Source organism: Vicia villosa, linkage group LG2 (assembly GCF_029867415.1).
Source record: "Vicia villosa cultivar HV-30 ecotype Madison, WI linkage group LG2, Vvil1.0, whole genome shotgun sequence".
Taxonomy (NCBI): domain Eukaryota; kingdom Viridiplantae; phylum Streptophyta; class Magnoliopsida; order Fabales; family Fabaceae; genus Vicia; species Vicia villosa.
The window spans coordinates 103,661,281-103,681,742 of record NC_081181.1 but is presented as its reverse complement, the minus strand read 5'-3'; the positions used below and the strand labels follow the sequence as shown (position 1 = coordinate 103,681,742).

Here is a 20,462-nt window from a genome sequence, read left to right as displayed (position 1 = left end):
GGATTCATCGTCGGAGCTGGAGCTGGAGTCAGCATCTTTCTTTGGTGGTATGTCAATGACATGTGAACCTGTCATGGTGCTTCCTTTGGATTTCTCTCGATCGTTCTTCAAAGAGTGATTTATGACGAAGATGATTCTGCTGATACTGATCGATGTTAAATATATAGAACCTTTCTTTGCAAATAACTGTAACGGATTTAACTGACTCATAACCGTTTTCAAGTTGGTTAGTTAGTTTGTTACACTGTATAACTACTTTCATAACTAACCACACTTCATCAAACTTATTGATTATTGCTTAAGTAAACAATCTTCATTAACTCTATGCTTGTTGATAATCATATTAAAGTATTATATTTAGACGTTAATTTCGGTCATTAGAAGGACTGTGGAATATATTCTCTGATAGGTGGGTTCTACTACTACCAAGGAATTAGGGTTTAACCAAGAGGAAAGACTACACAAAATAAGATAGAGACAACATAATAATTTCTGCATATTTCATTCAGCAACATTTAGTGCTTAAATACATAAGATATTGGGCCTAAAAACACTGGGCCAAATGCCCACTTGAAGGAATTTAAAGGGAAATATAAACTTAAAATATTCTAATGCATAATAAAATCTTTTTGTCAAATGGGTTTGTTTTTAATTCTGGTAGGCTTAATTAGCGCGCTATCATTCTCATTCAAGAGAAGGGATGCTATTTACTACATTAGTTTCTTTTAGAAAGGGGCTAGATCCATTTTGCTTTTTTTTTAGATGTTTCTATCAAATCAATCCTTTAACCTTATTTTTATGTAATAAGTTAGATCTTTAAGCATGTAATAATAAAAGTGTGCGTAGTTAGTATCTTAAATTAATTAGCTATTGATAAAAATAATTGATGTGCCTATTATTTATATCATACAATATAATAAAGCAAGATGAGTATTTTGGCAAGTTTGCCATTTGTCACAATATTAGAGTTCTTACTATTTTTAAAAATGCTATTAATAAAAATATTACTATATTTATCTTTATATTTATTTTTATATTTAATTATTATTTCATTAATATGCTTATACAAACAATTAAATTTTCAATACGGCTAATCAATGCATATTTGGTTTTCAAAATATTTGGTTTATTTTCTTTGAAAAGTAGACCCCAGTGCAACTTTCATTTAGTCTTCCAACGTTCTTACGATTTCAAAAAGGTTATTCATATCAAAAACCTAAAAGTTATTCATATAAAAAATCCACCTCTCTGTCTCTCATTTTTCATCTTCTTTGCCTTTCTTTCTATGCTCCTACTGCAAACTATCTCCCTTTCTCTTTCTATGGTCATCAAGAAAGAAGAAGAATAAAATCAGGCTAACGTAAGTGGCATTGTTCCTGTTAGTAGTTGATTAGTTGATAGTTGATAAAAGATAGTTTTAGAGAGTTGTTTAGAAAGAAGGCTATTTCATTGATTTCTTGGATGATTGTTTACAATGTAGCAATTGCCTATTTATAGGCTTCAAGTCACCAACCTCTCAATGGTGGTGAATATTTCTACATCTCTTTAGTTCTTTCTAGAATTCTCATGATAGATTAGTATCATGATGATTCTAGGTTGTTCTATATTTTACATACACTTACAATTCTAGATTGATCTACCATATCCATTCACACTATAGTTCTAGATTATTCTACCATATTCTTATACACTATAATTCTAGGATATTCTACCATTTTCATACATATTATAGTTCTAGGATATTCTACCATTTTCATACATATTATTTTTAGAATATTCTAGAAATTTGTAGCAATTTCAACACTCCTCCTTGATGCAAATTTCTATGACTCCAAGCATAGCTCGTAGATCTTCAAATCTTGGTCTCGGCAACGCTTTCGTGAATATGTCTGCAATTTGATCTTCTGTCCTGCAGTAGTCAAGTCTGATCTCTTTAGTTGCTTCAGCTTCTGTTAGGTGCCAAATATTGTTAATATTTAGTTTAATTAGTGGCACCTTTGAACCGATTTTATCGAGTATGCTTTTAATTCTTTGAAGTTTTAGATAATTATTTATAGTTTACAATTTTTAGCTTTCATTTTATGTTAATTTGTGTTTTTAGTCTTGATTGTGTAGGTTTTAACCAATTTTGGGATGTTTGGAGCTTGTTTTGAGCTTGACAAGAGAGTGCCTGGCAGAAGTATGCGCGCGTCGCGCGGGCATGTGGGCGCGTCGCGCCCTGGGAAAGAGATTTTGAAGCTTCATCCAGAGATCTGCGCGCGTCACGCGCATGGGCGGTTTATATTTTATAAGTGTAATGGCGCGTAGCGCGCTGGAGGGCGCGACGCGCCCTGGACAGATTTCAGAAAAACTATATAAAGAGGTTTTCAGATATTTTGTGTTGGTTGGTTGATTTTGAGAGCTTAAGAACACTTGTCTACTGTAGCAAACATAGAGTTGAAGATTGGAAGCCTTGATCGTCGATTAATCGCCTTTGATGCTTGTTGATCTTCATCCTTTCCTTCTTGTGCAAGTTACCATTCTCATGGATAGCTAAATCCCTTTTGTATCAAGATAAGATGTAATATTCCTAGCCTTTTGTATGTTTTTCTTGTGAATATATGTGTATGAACAAGTGATGATCAATATAGATGGTTTAGTTTGTTTATTAAAGCTTTTCTTTGGTATAAATGTTAGAGACATCAATGTTTGTATCTAGACCTAACTCATCATCTTTCAAACTATAATTTGCAGACATGGATTTAGAGTTTGATGTTTACTAAGTATCGGTTTTAAAACGTTATTTGTATTGTTTAAACGGTGGAGAAATCGTCGGTTAAACAATACGGTAAATCTAGCTATATCGTTGCGGACACGGACGATATAGGTGTCGGTACGTAATTATATTGATCGTTAGCAAGTTCATAAGCGTATATTTATAAGGAAACATACAAACTTAGGTCGATGAAATCGAATCTTGATGCATTTTCTTTAACTTAGAACTTTCATTAATTTACTCTTTGCTACTAAAATTGAATGATCTTTTGCAAACCTAAAACTAAAGTAACATTAACTCAAGACAAAATAGGCTATAGAACGGCGGTGATATCGCAATAATCCCTGTGGATACGATATAAACGAAAAGTACACCACAAAACTCTTTCAACAAATTGGCGCCGTTGCCGGGGATTGTTGTTTAGATATTGCAAGCATTGCAATAGTTTATTTTGTATTGAGTCTTATAATTAATATCTTGTTTCTAAATTTATTTTCCTTGTGTTTGTTAATTTGCTTGGTTAGTTTTTCAGATTACAGTTTATGCGAGGACGTATACCTGCAGATCAACTCCTTTTTGATCCTGAGATTGAGAGGACTGCTCGTAGAGAGAATAGCAAAACTCGTAGGAGGAGACAACTAGCTAGGGAAAGAAGACAACAACAAGAAGCATCTTCTTCTTCAACTCCGGTTGAAAACTTGGTTGAGGAAGAAATGGCTGCGGATCCTCCAGCTCGAGGGCCATGTGTTAACAGCCCTCGTCTCAATGCACAATTTGCTCGTGATCAGGCCAATGGAAGAAACTCCGAAATGAAGACGGGGTTACTTCAATTATTATACCAAAATCCGTTCACAGGGGCAGATCACGCGGATCCATTTACTCATCTAACAAAGTTCTACGAGATAGCCGGAACAATTGGTGCTCCGGAAGACCAAGAAGAACAGGTGTTCAGGAGACTCTTTCCTCATTCCTTAATTGGAAAAGCTAAGGAATGGTACCTTGATCAACCAAATAATGTCATGACAAATTGGAACGAGTTAGAAGAGAAGTTCTTGGATCGGTTCTTTCCTCACAATAGGTTCATGGAAGCGAAAACTTCTATTGCGGTGTTCTCTCAAGGTTCGAATGAATCTCTCAATGAAGCATGGGAGAGGTTCAAGTCCATGGTTAGAAAATGCAAAGGTCATGGGTTTGATGAATTGTCTCAAATCCATATCTTTAGGAATGGATTCCAACCTTAACCAAAAACTCTTTTAGATGCTACCGCGGGTGGTTCGTTGATGTCAAAAACAGCTGCTGAAGCAATTGCTATCATTGATAGGATGGCTTTGAATGATCATCAAGGGCAACACAACCGTAGTGCATCGCAAAGAAAACCAGGAGTTCTTGAATTGAATACTAGTGATGCAATACTTGCTCAAAACAAGTTATTGACACAACAAGTAGAATTGCTCACTCAACAAATGTCAAAACTCCCTCAACAAATAAAAGAGATAAATGGGAGCCCTTCTAAAAATCAACATGTGATGTGTTGTGAATTGTGTAGGGGTGACCATCAAACAGGTTTTTGTCCTCCACCGGGTGAAGAGGTGAATTATGTGTCTAATCCTAATCAAGGATATGGTGGGAGACAACAACAACCTTACAACAATAACCAAGGTTACCAACAAATAGGTAATCAAGGTTATCAACAAGGATGGAGGCCGGATGCGGGCCCATCGAATCGTCAAAATCCTTATCAAGGTGGTTACAATCAACAACCTCAACAAACAAAGCTTTCAATCGAGGACACTCTTAGCCAATTCATGCAATTGCAAATTGCAAGCCAAAAGAGTACGGATGCCGCAATAAAGAACCTTGAAACTCAAGTCGGGCAATTGTCAAAGCAACTTGCCGATCAAAACAAAGGTCCTTTTCCGGCTACTACACAAGAAAATCCTCGTGAGCATTGTAAGTCAATTCTAACTCGTAGCGGTAGAAATATTGATATGGGTGTAGGAGAGATAGTTGAGGAAGAAATTGTTGAGAGTGAAAAAAATAGGGTGATTGAAGTAGAAAAAAATGTTGAGGGTGATTTAGTTGAAAATAAGAAAGAGAAAGAATTAGTGGAAAAAGAAACTCTTGAGAAAGTTGTAGAAAAAGAGAGAAAAAAATTGAGTGTGAGTGAGAAGGGAAAGAAAAAGGTGGAAGATTCTATTCAAGTGAAGAAATTACCTTACCCTCCCGGTCTGTCAAAGAAAGAAGATGCAAAGCACTATGCTCGGTTCTTGGACATTTTTAGCAAGTTGCAAATCAATGTTCCTTTTTCCGAGGCATTAGAGCAAATGTCGCTGTATGCAAAATTCATCAAAGACATCATCACCAAGAAGAGAAGATTCTTGGATCCGGAGGTAGTAACGGTGAGCTCTTGTTGTAATGCGTTAATTCAACGCACTACTCCGATAAAATCAAATGATCCTGGGCGGGTAACCTTACCGGTGTCTATTGGAAATGTTCACATAGGCAAAGGTTTGGTAGATACCGGTTCTAGCATTAATTTGATCCCATTGTCTATGGTGAGAAGATTAGGAATCAACGATTTGAAGCCGACAAGAATGACGTTATCATTAGCGGATAAATCCACAGCTCATCCTCATGGAGTTGCGGAAGACTTGCTTGTCAAGGTTGACAAATTTTGGTATCCTGTTGATTTTATTGTCATAGACATGGAAGAAGATCATGAGATTCCATTGATCTTAGGAAGGCCTTTTATGAAGACGGCCCGAATGATGATAGATATTGATGATGGCTTAATGAAATTAAGGTACCAAGATGAAGAATTATGTCTTGATCTCTTTGAAGCCATCAAGCATCCTAGTGATGAGGATGATTGTTTTAGAATCGATGCTACCGAAAGGTCTATTATGAAAGTGGAGAATCAAATGCACTTGTCGAATCCTCTTGAGAAGACTTTAATGGAAGCTCTTGAAGTTCTCACCAAAGATCAAGAGAAGGAAATTGAAGATTGCTTGAGAAATTTAGAGGTTTGTGATGAGATGAATCCATTTGAAACTCAAATTGAAGAGTTGAAGGATGAACCTAAAGTTGAAGAGCAAAAGGTGGAGTTGAATGTGTTACCGTCTCGCTTGAAATACGTGTTTCTCGGTGACAATTCTACTAAGCCGGTTATCATTAATAGTGGTTTGTCTAACAAGGAAGAGCATCGATTGAAGGAAGTGTTGACAAAGAATCAAGAAGCAATAGGATGGGTTTTATCCGACTTGAAGGGTATTAGTCCGGCCTATTGTATGCATAAGATTATGTTAGAAGATGATTTTCGACCCGTGGCACAACCTCAAAGGCGATTAAATCCAACCATGAAAGAAGTTGTTAGAAAAGAGGTTGTGAAGTTATTAGAGGCGGGGATGATTTATCCCATCTCCGATAGCGAATGGGTGAGCCTGGTGCATGTGGTTCCTAAGAAGGGTGGATTGACAGTTGTGAGAAATGAGAAGAACGAGTTGATTCCTTCGAGAGCGGTGACCGGGTGGCGTATGTGTATTGATTATAGGAGGTTGAACCAAGCAACAAGAAAAGATCACTTTCCATTACCTTTTATGGATCAAATGTTAGAGAGGTTAGCCGGAAGAAATTTCTATTGTTTCTTGGATGGTTATTCGGGATACAATCAAATATCAGTGAATCCGGCGGACCACGAGAAAACTGCTTTTACATGTCCTTTTGGCGTTTTCGCATACAGAAGAATGCCATTTGGACTATGTAATGCTCCTGCAACATTTCAAAGGTGCATGCAAGCTATCTTCTCAGATTTGATCGAGAAAAGCATTGAGGTGTTCATGGATGATTTTTCTGTGTACGGGTCGTCATTTGACTTGTGCTTGAAGACCCTTGATGTGGTGATGGAGAGATGCATTGAAACAAATTTGGTTCTCAACTGGGAGAAATGCACTTTCATGGTGACGGATGGGATTGTTCTTGGCCACAAGGTTTCTTCAAAGGGGCTTGAGGTCGATCCTGCAAAAATCGAGGTTATTGAAAAGCTTCCCCCTCCGGTGAATGTGAAAGGCATAAGGAGCTTTTTGGGACATGCTGGGTTCTATAGAAGATTCATCAAGGATTTCTCCAAGGTCGCAAAGCCTTTGAGTAATTTGCTCAACAAAGGTATGGAATTTAATTTTGATGAATCATGTTTAAAAGCTTTCCTAGAACTTAAAGAGAATTTGACCACCACACCCATAATTGTCGCTCCTAATTGGTCGCTTGAGTTTGAACTCATGTGCGATGCTAGTGACTATGCGGTTGGTGCGGTCTTAAGCCAAAGGAAGAACAAACAATTTCATGCTATACATTATGCGAGCAAAGTTTTAAATGAGGCACAGGTTAACTATGCCACTACCGAAAAAGAATTGCTCGCAATTGTATTTGCATTGGAAAAGTTTCGCTCTTACCTCATTGGTTCTAAAGTGGTGTGTTACACTGATCATGCCGCAATCAAATATCTTCTCACCAAGCCTGATTCAAAACAGAGGCTTATTCGGTGGATTCTTTTGCTTCAAGAATTTGATCTTGAAGTGAAAGATAAGAAAGGTACAGAAAATTTGATTGCGGATCATTTGTCTCGGTTAGTGAATACCGAGGTGACAAACAATGAAAAAGAAGTGAGGGAAGAATTCCCCGATGAAAAAATGTACATGGTACAAGAAGTTAGACCCTGGTTCGCAGATATGGCTAATTACAAAGCATCTGGCTGGATACCGGAGGATCTAACTTGGAATCAAAGAAAAAAGTTTTTAAACGATGCTAATTTTTATGTTTGGGATGATCCTCACTTGTTTAAGTTGAGTAGTGACAATCTTTTGAGAAGATGTGTCGCGGATGAGGAGACAAAAAGCATTTTGTGGCATTGCCACAATTCGCCGTATGGTGGTCATTTTAATGGTTTGCGTACGGCCACAAAAGTCCTTCAATCGGGATTTTGGTGGCCTACTTTGTTCAAAGATGCTTACCACCATGTTGCCTCATGCGACAGTTGTCAACGAACTGGTGGAATAGGGAAAAGAGAGGAAATGCCCCTCCAAAGTATTGTAGAAGTAGAAGTATTTGATTGTTGGGGCATTGATTTTGTTGGATCATTCCCTTCCTCAATGTCAAATGAATACATCTTGGTAGCTGTGGATTACGTGTCTAAGTGGGCGGAAGCGATTGCTTCACCCAAAGCGGATGGTAAGACCGTGATAAAGTTTTTGAAGAAAAATATATTTTCGCGGTTTGGCTCGCCAAGAGTGATAATTAGTGATGGTGGATCTCATTTCTGTAATGCTCCGCTTGAAAAAGTGTTGGAGCAATATGGAGTAAAGCACAAGGTAGCTACTCCATATCATCCACAAACTAATGGGCAAGTTGAGAGGACCAATAGAGAGATTAAGAGAATTCTTGAGAAAACTGTGTCTAGCTCTAGGAAGGATTGGTCAATGAAGTTAGATGAAACCTTGTGGGCGTATCGGACCGCTTTCAAAGCACCGATCGGTCTTACACCATTCCAAATGGTGTATGGTAAAAGTTGCCACCTTCCCGTAGAACTAGAACATAAGGCATATTGGGCCTTGAAGCTTTTGAATTTTGACCACAAGTTGTGTGGAGAGAGAAGAAAAGTCCAACTTAATGAGTTGGAAGAGATGAGATTGCATGCCTATAAGTCTAATTCGATTTACAAGGAAAAGACCAAATTCTATCATGATAGTAAGGTTAGAATGAAGGACTTTAAGGTAGGGCAATTAGTTTTACTCTTCAATTCCCGGTTAAGACTTTTTCCGGGAAAGTTGAAGTCTAAATGGTCCGGACCGTTTTTGGTCAAAGAGGTTAGAAGCCATGGGGCTATTGTGATAGAGGACCAAAAATCAAACCAAGAGTGGGTAGTAAATGGTCAGAGGTTGAAGGTTTATCGAGGAAGCGATTTTAATCGTGAAACTTGTGTTTTATCATTTGGCGATCCTTGATTGCCTTTGACCGTCGAGCTGACCGACGTTAAACAAAGCGCTCTTGGGAGGCACCCCAAGTTGTATATATTCACTTGTATTTGTGTTCTTTGTGCAGGTGGAATTTTTGAGTTGTCGTCGGGCCAGAAACGATCTACCGGTATTTTTGGGCGTGCTGAAACAATGCAGTTTTTCTGCTGTTTCTGGTGTAGCGCGCGTCGCACCCATATGCGCGCGTCGCGCGCTATGTGAACTCAAGGACCCCCCTCCAGGCAGAGTTGAGGGCGCGTCGCGCGCTGTACGTATTTTTGAAAAAAAAATAATTTTGTTTGGGCCCACCCCTGCTGGGCCCGACCCAGTTTCGTGTTCAGAAGTTAGTTTTAGGGTTTTTGGAGGTCATAGCCTCCATTCCTCTTTGTGCCAAGAAACCAAACACACACACACAACCAAAATTTTCGATTCTTGCATTTATCCTCACTATTACTCGTCTCTCTACTGTCATCAATCATCTGAGGTATGTTCTTCTTCTCCTTTCTTTCCATTAAATTAGTTTTAGTTATTAGGTTTTTAGATTTAGGAATATTTTGAATAATTTTGAAAAACTAGGGTAGAAGACAATCGTTTAATGTATCTTTTGCTTTTTGGAACCTTTGGAAGGGAGGAGAAGCTTGTCTCCTCTTCTGTTTTATAGTTTTTGAAGAAAATTTTCTGGGTTTCGCAGAGCGCGCGTCGCGCCCTGTTAAGCGCGCGTCGCGCCCTGGGTTAAACTTTGAATTTTTTTTATGCATTCTGTGAAGTTGTATAGGGTCTGTTTTGTGATTGATGATGAATGTGGATTGATGTAGGCTATTAAAATAGAGGTTATGCTAACTTTGCTTCAATTTTTGTGTGTTTTGTTTGATTTGAAATTGTGCAGGAATGGCACCCTTTTTGAAGAGAAAGAAGAATGGTTCTGGTGAGGGATCTTCCTCACAAGCTGGCAGGTTTGATCGGACGAAGTTTCTAGGTCCGGAGCAAGAGGCGAGGTACCATGAGCTCGAAAGCCGAGTTGTGTGGAGTGAACGCACTGTGGTTCCTATTGACCACGGCCTCTTCCAAAGGGCGTGGACTGCTTTGTCTGAAACATGCTGGGACAAGTTGTTCACTCCACCAAAATTCTATCAGGTGGAGATTGTCAGAGAATTCTACGCAAATGCCTTGCCTCCGAGCGGTTGGTCAGGTACTGAAGCTTACCCGTTTAAAACATGGGTGAGAGGTAAGGCCATTGATTTTAGCAAATAGGCTATTTTTGATTTTCTGGATAACCCTCTTGCTTTGGTAGAAGAGTGCCAGTATCATCCCAGGTTTAATAGAGGAAACTGGGACGTGGAGAGTATTAGGGAGAGGATTTGCAGGACTGGTTTCACCTATACTCTGACTAAAGCTGGGCTGCCAAAGACTTTTACTCGTAGTCAGTTGACGGAGGAGGCTCAGTTGGTGACTTCGGTGGTCCTTTACAACATTAGGCCACGGAGTCACACTTCCTCCCTCACCATTGATACGGCAGGTTTGGTTCAGGGTATTTTGGAAGGTGATAACATTGACGTGTCTCGGATCGTGGCAAATGAGCTGAAAAGAGTCGCCCTGAATGGGACTCTTCATGGAGATGGGGTGAAATGTAGGTTGATTTTTCCTGGTTTAATAATGGGTTTGTGCAGGAAGGCTGGTGTCCGGTTCCCATCTGGTGGCATGATCCCCATGGATGGTGTGATAGATGATATTTTTGCTAACAGGTACTGTTTACCTGGAGGTCGTCCTTTCGGTGCTGCTCAAAGTGCATCTGACCTTCCCGATGCTTCTCAAGCTGTTCCGGTTGCTGCTGCACCGCCTGCTGGTCCTCAGTATGGTGATGCAAGTGATTGGAACTATCAGATGCATATGGCGCATCAGAGAGCATTTATGTTTTTGCAGGATTCTATCCGGCAACTTTCTCTGCAGCAGCCTGTTGGTACCCGGGATGATTTATCTGCTTATGCTTCATGGCCTGAGGGCAGGCCAGATCCTGAGGAGGGGATGGCTGATGATGAAGAGGTTACTTCCGATGCGGAGTAGTTCTTCTGCTTTATTTTTATCGCTTTATTTTTATTGTTTTTAGTTTTATGTTAGAACAATTTCTACTTTGTTTTTAATTTTGTTCCATCCTGGTGGATGAGGTACTTTGAAAGGCTAAGTTTACGCCTTTGGATAGTTAACACCGGTTTGGTGTGGTTTCTTCTTATATATATAAGTTCAGTTTACTTTATTTATCGCATTTTTTTTAGTATTTATATTTAAGATATAATTAATTTTGATGAGTTGTCCTGATGATTAATTAGCTGGAACACGACTTTTTGTTGTCACAATGAATTTGGGTGATGCAACACAATTTGAGTGGTGATGATATAAGTTGAAAACTGTACGTGCAAGGTACATCCTTTATCGTTTTGTTTATCAAGTACCGTTGATTCTGATGCTTTTAAATTGTACAAATTAGTTGTCATTAATTTCTGTTGATAAAATTAGTTCAATTGTGAATCATTTTAGCCTAGCTATAGTTGTGAGGAGACTTTCCACTGTGTAGATATATAATAAATTGTGCTGGATACCAGCAATGTGCGCTTTAACTCGTTTTTATTATGATTAATCTTGCATTTATTATTAAATTGTGTTAAGCATGAAAGTGATCAAGGCGTTTTGTTCTGCACTGCGAGTATAACTTCTCTACCATATATAACCTACCCGGTGAGTGTGTGTGCATTTGATATCCTTTTTGAGCCGTTTTTGCCAAGATTCAATCGGTATCAAGTCCTTGTCTATATTTGCCGATTTTTGATCTGAATCTTGATGATTTTCTTTCAACCTTGAAGAGCACCATTAATTGTGGTTAGGAATGATTCCTTTTCGCCTTAGAATAGAGAGCATTCGTGATTATGTGGTGGTAATATTCAAGTTGGGGAGAATAAAAAAAAAAAAATTTTGGTTGTATTGGTAATGAGAAGTAAATAAGTGATTGCTCAAGAAAAAGAAAAAGAAAAAAAAAAAGGGAGCTTTGTATATAGCTAGTCATTTAAAATAAAAAGGTGAACTCGTGAGCAATAATGTTGTATGATCTGTTGATAAAAAGGTGTGGATGTAAATGTATTTGAATGCTCTCTTAGGTATTGACCCTTTCGATTCAATGGCCGTGAGATATGACACTTCGTTGTTAACCAAGCCAAGCTACAACCCGAAAGTCCTTAGTGATTCATGCTTATATACTTTTTATTTATTCTGTGCCTAGATGAGTTCATAATTAATTCGGTATGTTTGCGTCACTACCTGGTGAGTGTTAGGATCCTCCATTTTTGTTCTCTCAGAGGGAAGTGCGTAGGTGTGATTCATTTTTGAACTTCTTTTTCTTATGGAATTATTTTGACATAAAATTTGTACATGGCGATTAGCATTGTTATCATGGTGCTTCGATGGAAACTGGTAAGAATTGATCTTTCTGTACTGTTGGAATTTGAACCACTCAATTGTTCTTGTTCTGCTTGATTGTTTCATTTGTGAAATTTTGTGCTCCCGGTAATTTATCATTGTTTTGTTTGAGGACAAACAAGAGTTTAAGTTGGGGAGAGTTGTTAGGTGCCAAATATTGTTAATATTTAGTTTAATTAGTGGCACCTTTGAACCGATTTTATCGAGTATGCTTTTAATTCTTTGAAGTTTTAGATAATTATTTATAGTTTACAATTTTTAGCTTTCATTTTATGTTAATTTGTGTTTTTAGTCTTGATTGTGTAGGTTTTGGCCAATTTTGGGATGTTTGGAGCTTGACAAGAGAGTGCCTGGCAGAAGTATGCGCGCGTCGCGCGGGCATGTGGGCGCGTCGCGCCCTGGGCAAGAGATTTTGAAGCTTCATCCAGAGATCTGCGCGCGTCACGCGCATGGGCGGTTTATATTTTATAAGTGTAATGGCGCGTAGCGCGCTGGAGGGCGCGACGCGCCCTGGACAGATTTGAGAAAAACTATATAAAGAGGTTTTCAGATATTTTGTGTTGGTTGGTTGATTTTGAGAGCTTAAGAACACTTGTCTACTGTAGCAAACATAGAGTTGAAGATTGGAAGCCTTGATCGTCGATTAATCGCCTTTGATGCTTGTTGATCTTCATCCTTTCCTTCTTGTGCAAGTTACCATTCTCATGGATAGCTAAATCCCTTTTGTATCAAGATAAGATGTAATCTTCCTAGCCTTTTGTATGTTTTTCTTGTGAATATATGTGTATGAACAAGTGATGATCAATATAGATGGTTTAGTTTGTTTATTAAAGCTTTTCTTTGGTATAAATGTTAGAGACATCAATGTTTGTATCTAGACCTAACTCATCATCTTTCAAACTATAATTTGTAGACATGGATTTAGAGTTTGATGTTTACTAAGTATCGGTTTTAAAACGTTATTTGTATTGTTTAAACGGTGGAGAAATCGTCGGTTAAACAATACGGTAAATCTAGCTATATCGTTGCGGACACGGACGATATAGGTGTCGGTACGTAATTATATTGATCGTTAGCAAGTTCATAAGCGTATATTTATAAGGAAACATACAAACTTAGGTCGATGAAATCGAATCTTGATGCATTTTCTTTAACTTAGAACTTTCATTAATTTACTCTTTGCTACTAAAATTGAATGATCTTTTGCAAACCTAAAACTAAAGTAACATTAACTCAAGACAAAATAGGCTATAGAACGGCGGTGATATCGCAATAATCCCTGTGGATACGATATAAACGAAAAGTACACCACAATACTCTTTCAACAGCTTCTCTGATAAAGTGATACTTGATTGCTATGTGTTTTGTTCTGCTGTGATGCACTGGATTTTTCGCCATTGCAATTGTTGATTTGTTGTCACAGTTGATCTTAGTAGGCTCATCTTGTTTTTCTCCCATGTCTTCAAGTATCTTGCAAAGCCATATAGCTTGACTCGTTGCTTCAGCAGCTGCCACGTACTCTGCTTCTGCTGTTGATTGTGCAACCGTAGCTTGCTTCTTTGAGGCCCAAGAAAATATTCCTGATCCTAGAGAGAAAGCATAGCCAGAGGTGCTCTTCATGTCATCTAGCGAACCTGCCCAATCACTGTCGGTGTAGCCAAGTAATCCTGAGTTGGATTCGTTAGTGTACCATATACCGAACTCTTTTGTTCCTTGAAGATACCTCAAAATTCTTTTTCCTGCTCCAAAGTGTATTTGACTTGGGCTTTGCATGAATCTTGATAAAAGACTTGTAGCATACATTATATCTGGCCGTGTAGCTGTTAAATATAGGAGACTTCCAATTAGACTTCTGTATTTGGATGCATCAGCTTCTGGTGCTCCATCATTCTTTTGTAGTTTCTCATTTTTTATAAGTGGAGTAGCGACAGGTTTGCAACCGTACATCTTGAATTTCTTAAGTAAGCCTTCTGTGTATTTCTTTTGTGAGATGAATATCCCTTCATTTCTCTGACTTACCTCTATATCGAGGAAGTAACTCATCAAACCAAGGTCGGTCATCTCAAAGGTCTTCATCATGTCTTCTTTAAACTCCATCATCATCTTAGTATTGTTTCCCGTGTAGATAAGGTCATCTACATATAGAGAGAGTAAGAGAGTGTACTGACCTTGGGACTTGATGTAAAGTGTAGGCTCACTCTTGCTCCTCCAGAATCCTCGATCCATGAAATATTGATCAATTCTGCTATACCATGCTCGAGGTGCTTGCTTCAAACCGTAGAGTGCTTTTCTTAGTCTTAACACTTTGCTTTCTTCACCTTTGGATATGAATCCTCGTGGCTGCTCCACATAGATCTCTTCTTCAAGTACGCCATTAAGGAAGGCAGATTTGACATCTAGTTGATGGATACTCCATCCTTTTTGTGCCGCAAGAGCTATTAAAGCTCTTATGGTATCAAGACGAGCTACTGGCGCAAATGTCTCATCGTAGTCAATCCCAGGTTGTTGTGAGTAACCCTTAGCTACTAGCCTCGCCTTGTGTTTCTGTATGGTGCCATCAGGGTTCAGCTTTGTCTTATAGACCCACTTAACCCCAATGATATCTTTTCCATGGGGACGATTTACTAACTCCCATGTGTTGTTTTTCTCAATCATCTTTATCTCTTCTTCCATTGCCTTGACCCATACTTCCTGCTTTGACGCTTCTTCAAAACTTCCAGGTTCAAGTATGGCCATGTTACAGGTTTCATATATGTCCACCAAGGATCTTACTCGTCTTGGAGTAGACTCTGGTGATGATAGTTCTTGTTCTTGCTCTTGTTGTTGTGGTGGAGGCGAAAGAGGTTCACCTGATTCTTCTTCCTCAGGTTCTTCATCCTAAGGTTCTTCTTGACGTAGTTGAGCTGGTATACGGATGTTCTTCTCCACTTTTTCTTCATCCCAATTCCAAGAAGCATTCTCATCAACTTCAACATCGCGACTGATGATGAGTTTTTTAGTTTTCAAGTTGTAGACACTGTATCCCTTAGAGATTGTGCTATACCCCAAGAAGATACCTCGTATAGTCTTGTCTTCAAGCTTATGCCTCTTCACGTCTGGAATATGAATGTAGCATATAGATCCAAAGACCCTTAGGTGCTTTGCTGATGGCTTCTTCCCGCTCCAGGCTTCAATTGGAGTCTTATCTTGTACTGCCTTAGTTGGACATCTATTGAGTATGTAAACTGCAGTGTAGACCGCTTCAGCCCAAAATGTGTTAGGCATTCCCTTCTCCTTGAGCATCGATCTAGCCATCTCCATAACTGTGCGATTCTTCCTCTCGGACACACCATTTTGTTGAGGTGAATATGCGACTGTAAGTTGTCGCTCTATGCCTTCATCCGCGCAAAATCTGTCAAACTCGCGAGAGGTGTACTCTTTGCCGCGATCACTTCTTAGTACTTTTATCTGTTTTCCACTTTGATTTTCCGCAAGGGCCTTGAACTTTTTGAATACTCCAAAGACTTCTGATTTTTCTTTTAGAAAATAGACCCATGTCATTCTAGAGAAGTCGTCAATGAAGAGTATAAAGTACCTGTTGTTCTCATGTGATGGCGTCCTCATCGGTCCACATACGTCGGTATGTATCAGCTCCAACAGGTCTTTCGCTCTCCATGCTCCACTTATTGAAAATGGAAATTGGTGTTGCTTACCAAGGAGACACCCTTCGCACACTTCATTGTTGTCCTTTATGCTTGGAAGATCTCTCATCATGTTCTTCTCATGTAACTGCTTCAAGGCATGTGTGTTGAAGTGGCCAAATCTTCGATGCCAGAGCCATGAATCATCAACTTGTACTTTCATGGCAATGTTAGTTGCATATTTTAAATTTAGCGGGAAGCTTCTATTGTTCTTATTCATCTTCACTTGGGCTATCTCGACCCTTTTATTTTTGTTGTCTAAGATTTTGCATACACCCCCTTCAAAGTGAAGTGTATAGCCTCTCTCCATCATTTGACCAATGCTTAGAAGATTTTCCTTTAGGCTGGGAACTAGTAAGATATCATGGATGAGTCGCATACCTTTATTTGTCTCCACCATGACAGTGCCTTTTCCTTTTGATTCAACCACACTGCCATTTCCCAGTTGAACTTTCACTTTGACAGACTCGTCAATGCTTTTGAAAATAGTCTCATCCTTGGCCATGTGATTGCTACATCCACTATCCAAGTACCAGCTTCCTCCTTTTTCTTTCATTGAGTCTTGAGTGGCATAGAATATACATTGTTCTTGATCATGCTCCTCTGCGATATTAGCTTGATGCCTATCTTTGTTGCGACAATTTTTCTCAATGTGCCCGAACCTCTTGCAATGGTTGCATTGTGGCATATTACGGTACCAACATTTTTTCTCTGCGTGGCCTGGTCTTTTGCATATATTGCATGGAGGATTTTTATCTGGCTTGTTCTTAAAGAAATTTCTAGAAGCTTCTCTTCTTCTAGAAGTTTCTCCATAACTCTTCTTTCCTTCATCTTCTTTATTTTGGGGCCGAAATTTGAGCTTTGATCGGAAGGCATTTTCAAGCGTATCTTCTTTATGCCTATTCAGTCTTTGCTCATATGCTTCAAGAGAGCCCACCAGTTCTGTCACTGATAGAGTGGACAAATCTTTGGTTTCCTCAATCGTTGTCACGATTGGGTCAAACTTTGGGGGCATAGTAATTAGAATTTTCTCAACAATTTTCTTGTCAAGAATATCATCCCCAAAAGCTCTCATTTGATTAACTATTTCTTTGACTTTAGAATAGTAATCTTTAACTGTCTCAAAATCCTTCATCTTCAATAGTTCAAAATCTCTTCTTAGAGATTGAAGTTTAACAGCACGTACCTTATCACTTCCTTGAAACTCCTCCTTCAATGTGTTCCACGCATCTTTGGCAGTCTTAGCTCCCATAATTCTTGGAAAAATTGCATCAGTCACGGCTTGTTGCAAGGTGAACAACGCCTTTGAATTTTTCTGTTTATTTTTCTTCAACTCCTTTTCTTGAGTTGCATTAAGAGTTGAAGTATCCGCGGGAACAGTGAAGCCTTCTTCTACTATGTCCCATAAATCTTGAGATAAAAAATATGTTTCCATTTTAACACGCCAGAAATCATAATTTTCACCATTGAAAATAGGGACAGAAATAGATGATGATTGAGTGGTGTTATCCATGGCTTAGAAATTGTTTTTGAAGTGGGTTAATATTACAAAGGAAAATTTTGAAGTAGTTGGGAGGATTTTGGAATGTTAGGTAGGTAATATAACTACGCCCAATGTATGACCGAACGTAGCTCTGATGCCACTGATAGTAGTTGATTAGTTGATAGTTGATAAAAGATAGTTTTAGAGAGTTGTTTAGAAAGAAGGCTATTTCATTGATTTCTTGGATGATTGTTTACAATGTAGCAATTGCCTATTTATAGGCTTCAAGTCACCAACCTCTCAATGGTGGTGAATATTTCTACATCTCTTTAGTTCTTTCTAGAATTCTCATGATAGATTAGTATCATGATGATTCTAGGTTGTTCTATATTTTACATACACTTACAATTCTAGATTGATCTACCATATCCATTCACACTATAGTTCTAGATTATTCTACCATATTCTTATACACTATAATTCTAGGATATTCTACCATTTTCATACATATTATAGTTCTAGGATATTCTACCATTTTCATACATATTATTTTTAGAATATTCTAGAAATTTGTAGCAATTTCAACAGTTCCCAATGATATTATACCTCTTAGAGGCTCCCCTCTCTCTGCCGAATACAATCTCTTTAGCGCAACTGATACTAAGGTTCTGGCAGAGATTGTATTAGCTGAGAGAAAAAACTTTCATCCCCTCAGATTTGTTCTCATCTGATTCCAAACTAACCTCTCTCCTCCACAAAATGCCTCCTAAATCTGCCAATAGAAGGTCCAATTGAACGACCCATCCTTAGTCGATTATCTTCTCACCTCAATATTGGAATCGTATGCTTCTCTTTTTTTCTCAACAATCACATAAATTTTCAATTTTTTTACTACTCTCAATACCTTTTTTAGTTGCAAAATTGGGATCTGTTAATCAACTTCATTCCATGCATGATTGATTATATAGATGGTGATTTTTGTGTACTTAAACTGAGCTAGAAGCATTGAGTTATTTCAATACATGGTTGTTATTGTTACTATCTTTTTTAGGTTTGTTTGCCAAATGTTAGAAAGTCTACTCTTTTCAATACACTAACCAATATGGCTATTCCTGCTGAGAGTTTCCCCTTTTGCGCTATTGAGCCTAATGAGGAGCATGGTGAAGGCCTACAAGTTCTCCATTATGAAGTTGGACAAAAGAATGTACCTCATTTGGATTACTTTGAAGATAAGTATAATACTCTAAACATGGGTAACCAAATAACAATAATGTTGATGTACCTGTAAGTGACTTCAGTTTTCATTCACTCATAGCTGACTTCAATTTTATTCTTGGATATGAAGTTGATATTGGTGTGCACTTTGTATATTTTGATGATATAGTTCAAATGTTGAAGAAGGGGGTGAGGCGGTGCTCCCACATGCCAAAGGGAATTTTAGCTTTGTGCCTTGGTGGAATGAACTTTTTTACTGTAGAAAAAAGGACTTTCAATTAAGCCAAAGATGAGTGATGCTATATTTTTCTGGAGCATGAAGCCTAATGCAACTTTAGATACATCGAGTTTGTACGATTAGTTAGTTGCATTGCTTTTTAACTATCATATTCTTAATAGCATCAACGAAGATGTGTGTTCAATGTATTTGCAATTTTATTTATAAAAGATGGATTTACAAAACTATTTGTATCTTACAATTATTAAGTGCATGTCTTGTGATCAAGGGTGATAAATGGTAATGTGTCAAGTGGATGTGGGTTGATCAATACAAAACTTAAATATACTGTTATGGCTACACAAAAGTTGCCAATGTTTCACATTATTGATAATTTGAATCTGGTAAGGATCAACTGATAGAATATTTATATGTAGTTTGATATAAAAATCATAAAAACTGAAACATCTTCTCAAATTTTTGATTTCATTTTCACTACCATGTTTATTAGTTTCTGTTGTTTAAAGATTCAACTGGACATATAAGGTCATAAATGTAGTTAGAAAATGTATGATGAATAGAGAGGTACTTTAGAATCTTGTGCAATTCTTGGGGATTTTGGCAACAACAGAAGAACTGAAATTTCTTTTATTCATATTAACATATACTTTTTTTTATCTCTATTACACAATGCATATGCATATGCATATGCAGAGCATTTGAAGAAGAAAAAGAAAAGGCGGAAACAAATGAATTTCGATTGAAAATTAGAGTACTGTACACATGTGCCACTTATATATATATATGGTGGACCTAAAGTAAGTAGTTTAGCATAAGGAACCCAAATGGATACACTAAGCCCAATATTTCTAATAAGCCCAATAAGTATATATAACGGTCATAACAGCCCCCCATAAGCTAAGAGTAAATGGAATGGAGTCCTAGCTTAGTAATGTTTTCCTGAAATGGTGTTGTATCCAATGGTTTTGTGAAGACATCGGCGAGTTGTTGATTTGAGGTGACAGGGAGAAGGTGGAACAGTTTTTGTTGTAGCTTTTCTCGTACCAAATGACAGTCGAGGTCTATGTGTTTGGTTCTTTCATGAAAGGATGAATTTGAAGCAATGTGTCTAGCGGATGCGTTATCACAGTATAGGTTGGCAGGTGTGGTTAAAGGAACATTGATGTCACGGAGAAGATTGTGAATCCATTGAATTTCGCAGACTGTTGTGGCCATGGCTCGATATTCTGCCTCAGTGGAGCTGCGAGATATTGTTGGTTGTTTCTTTGACTTCCATGATACCAAAGAGTTGCCTAGAAAGATGCAGTAGCCAGTAATAGATTTGCGAGTATCGGGACACGTGGCCCAGTCAGAGTCTGAAAAAGCTTTGATTTGTAAAGGATGGTCGTTGGAGAAGAACAAGCCTTGAGCAGGTGCTGCTTTTAGATATCTTAAGACACGTGAGGCTGCTTCAAAATGTATGTCAGTGGGAGATTGCATATGTTGGCTTAATTGTTGGGCAGCATATGCAATGTCAGGTCTTGTGTTGAGAAGATAGATGAATTGACCAACAAGCTTTCTGAATTTTGTTGGATCACTCAGAGGTGTGCCTTTGTCTGCAACCAGTTTTGTGTCACGAGCC

General features: G+C 38.2%; 1 protein-coding gene across 1 annotated transcript; it reads left to right on the top strand.

Moving 5' to 3' along the window:
• The first annotated feature begins 18,490 nt into the window (after positions 1-18,490).
• On the top strand, positions 18,491-18,964 carry LOC131649716 (probable prolyl 4-hydroxylase 10). Its single transcript, XM_058919474.1, has 3 exons — positions 18,491-18,641; positions 18,734-18,792; positions 18,866-18,964. Exons 1-3 carry the CDS (start codon positions 18,491-18,493, stop codon positions 18,962-18,964), a joined length of 309 nt encoding a protein of 102 aa, XP_058775457.1.
• Positions 18,965-20,462: the final 1,498 nt, after the last annotated feature.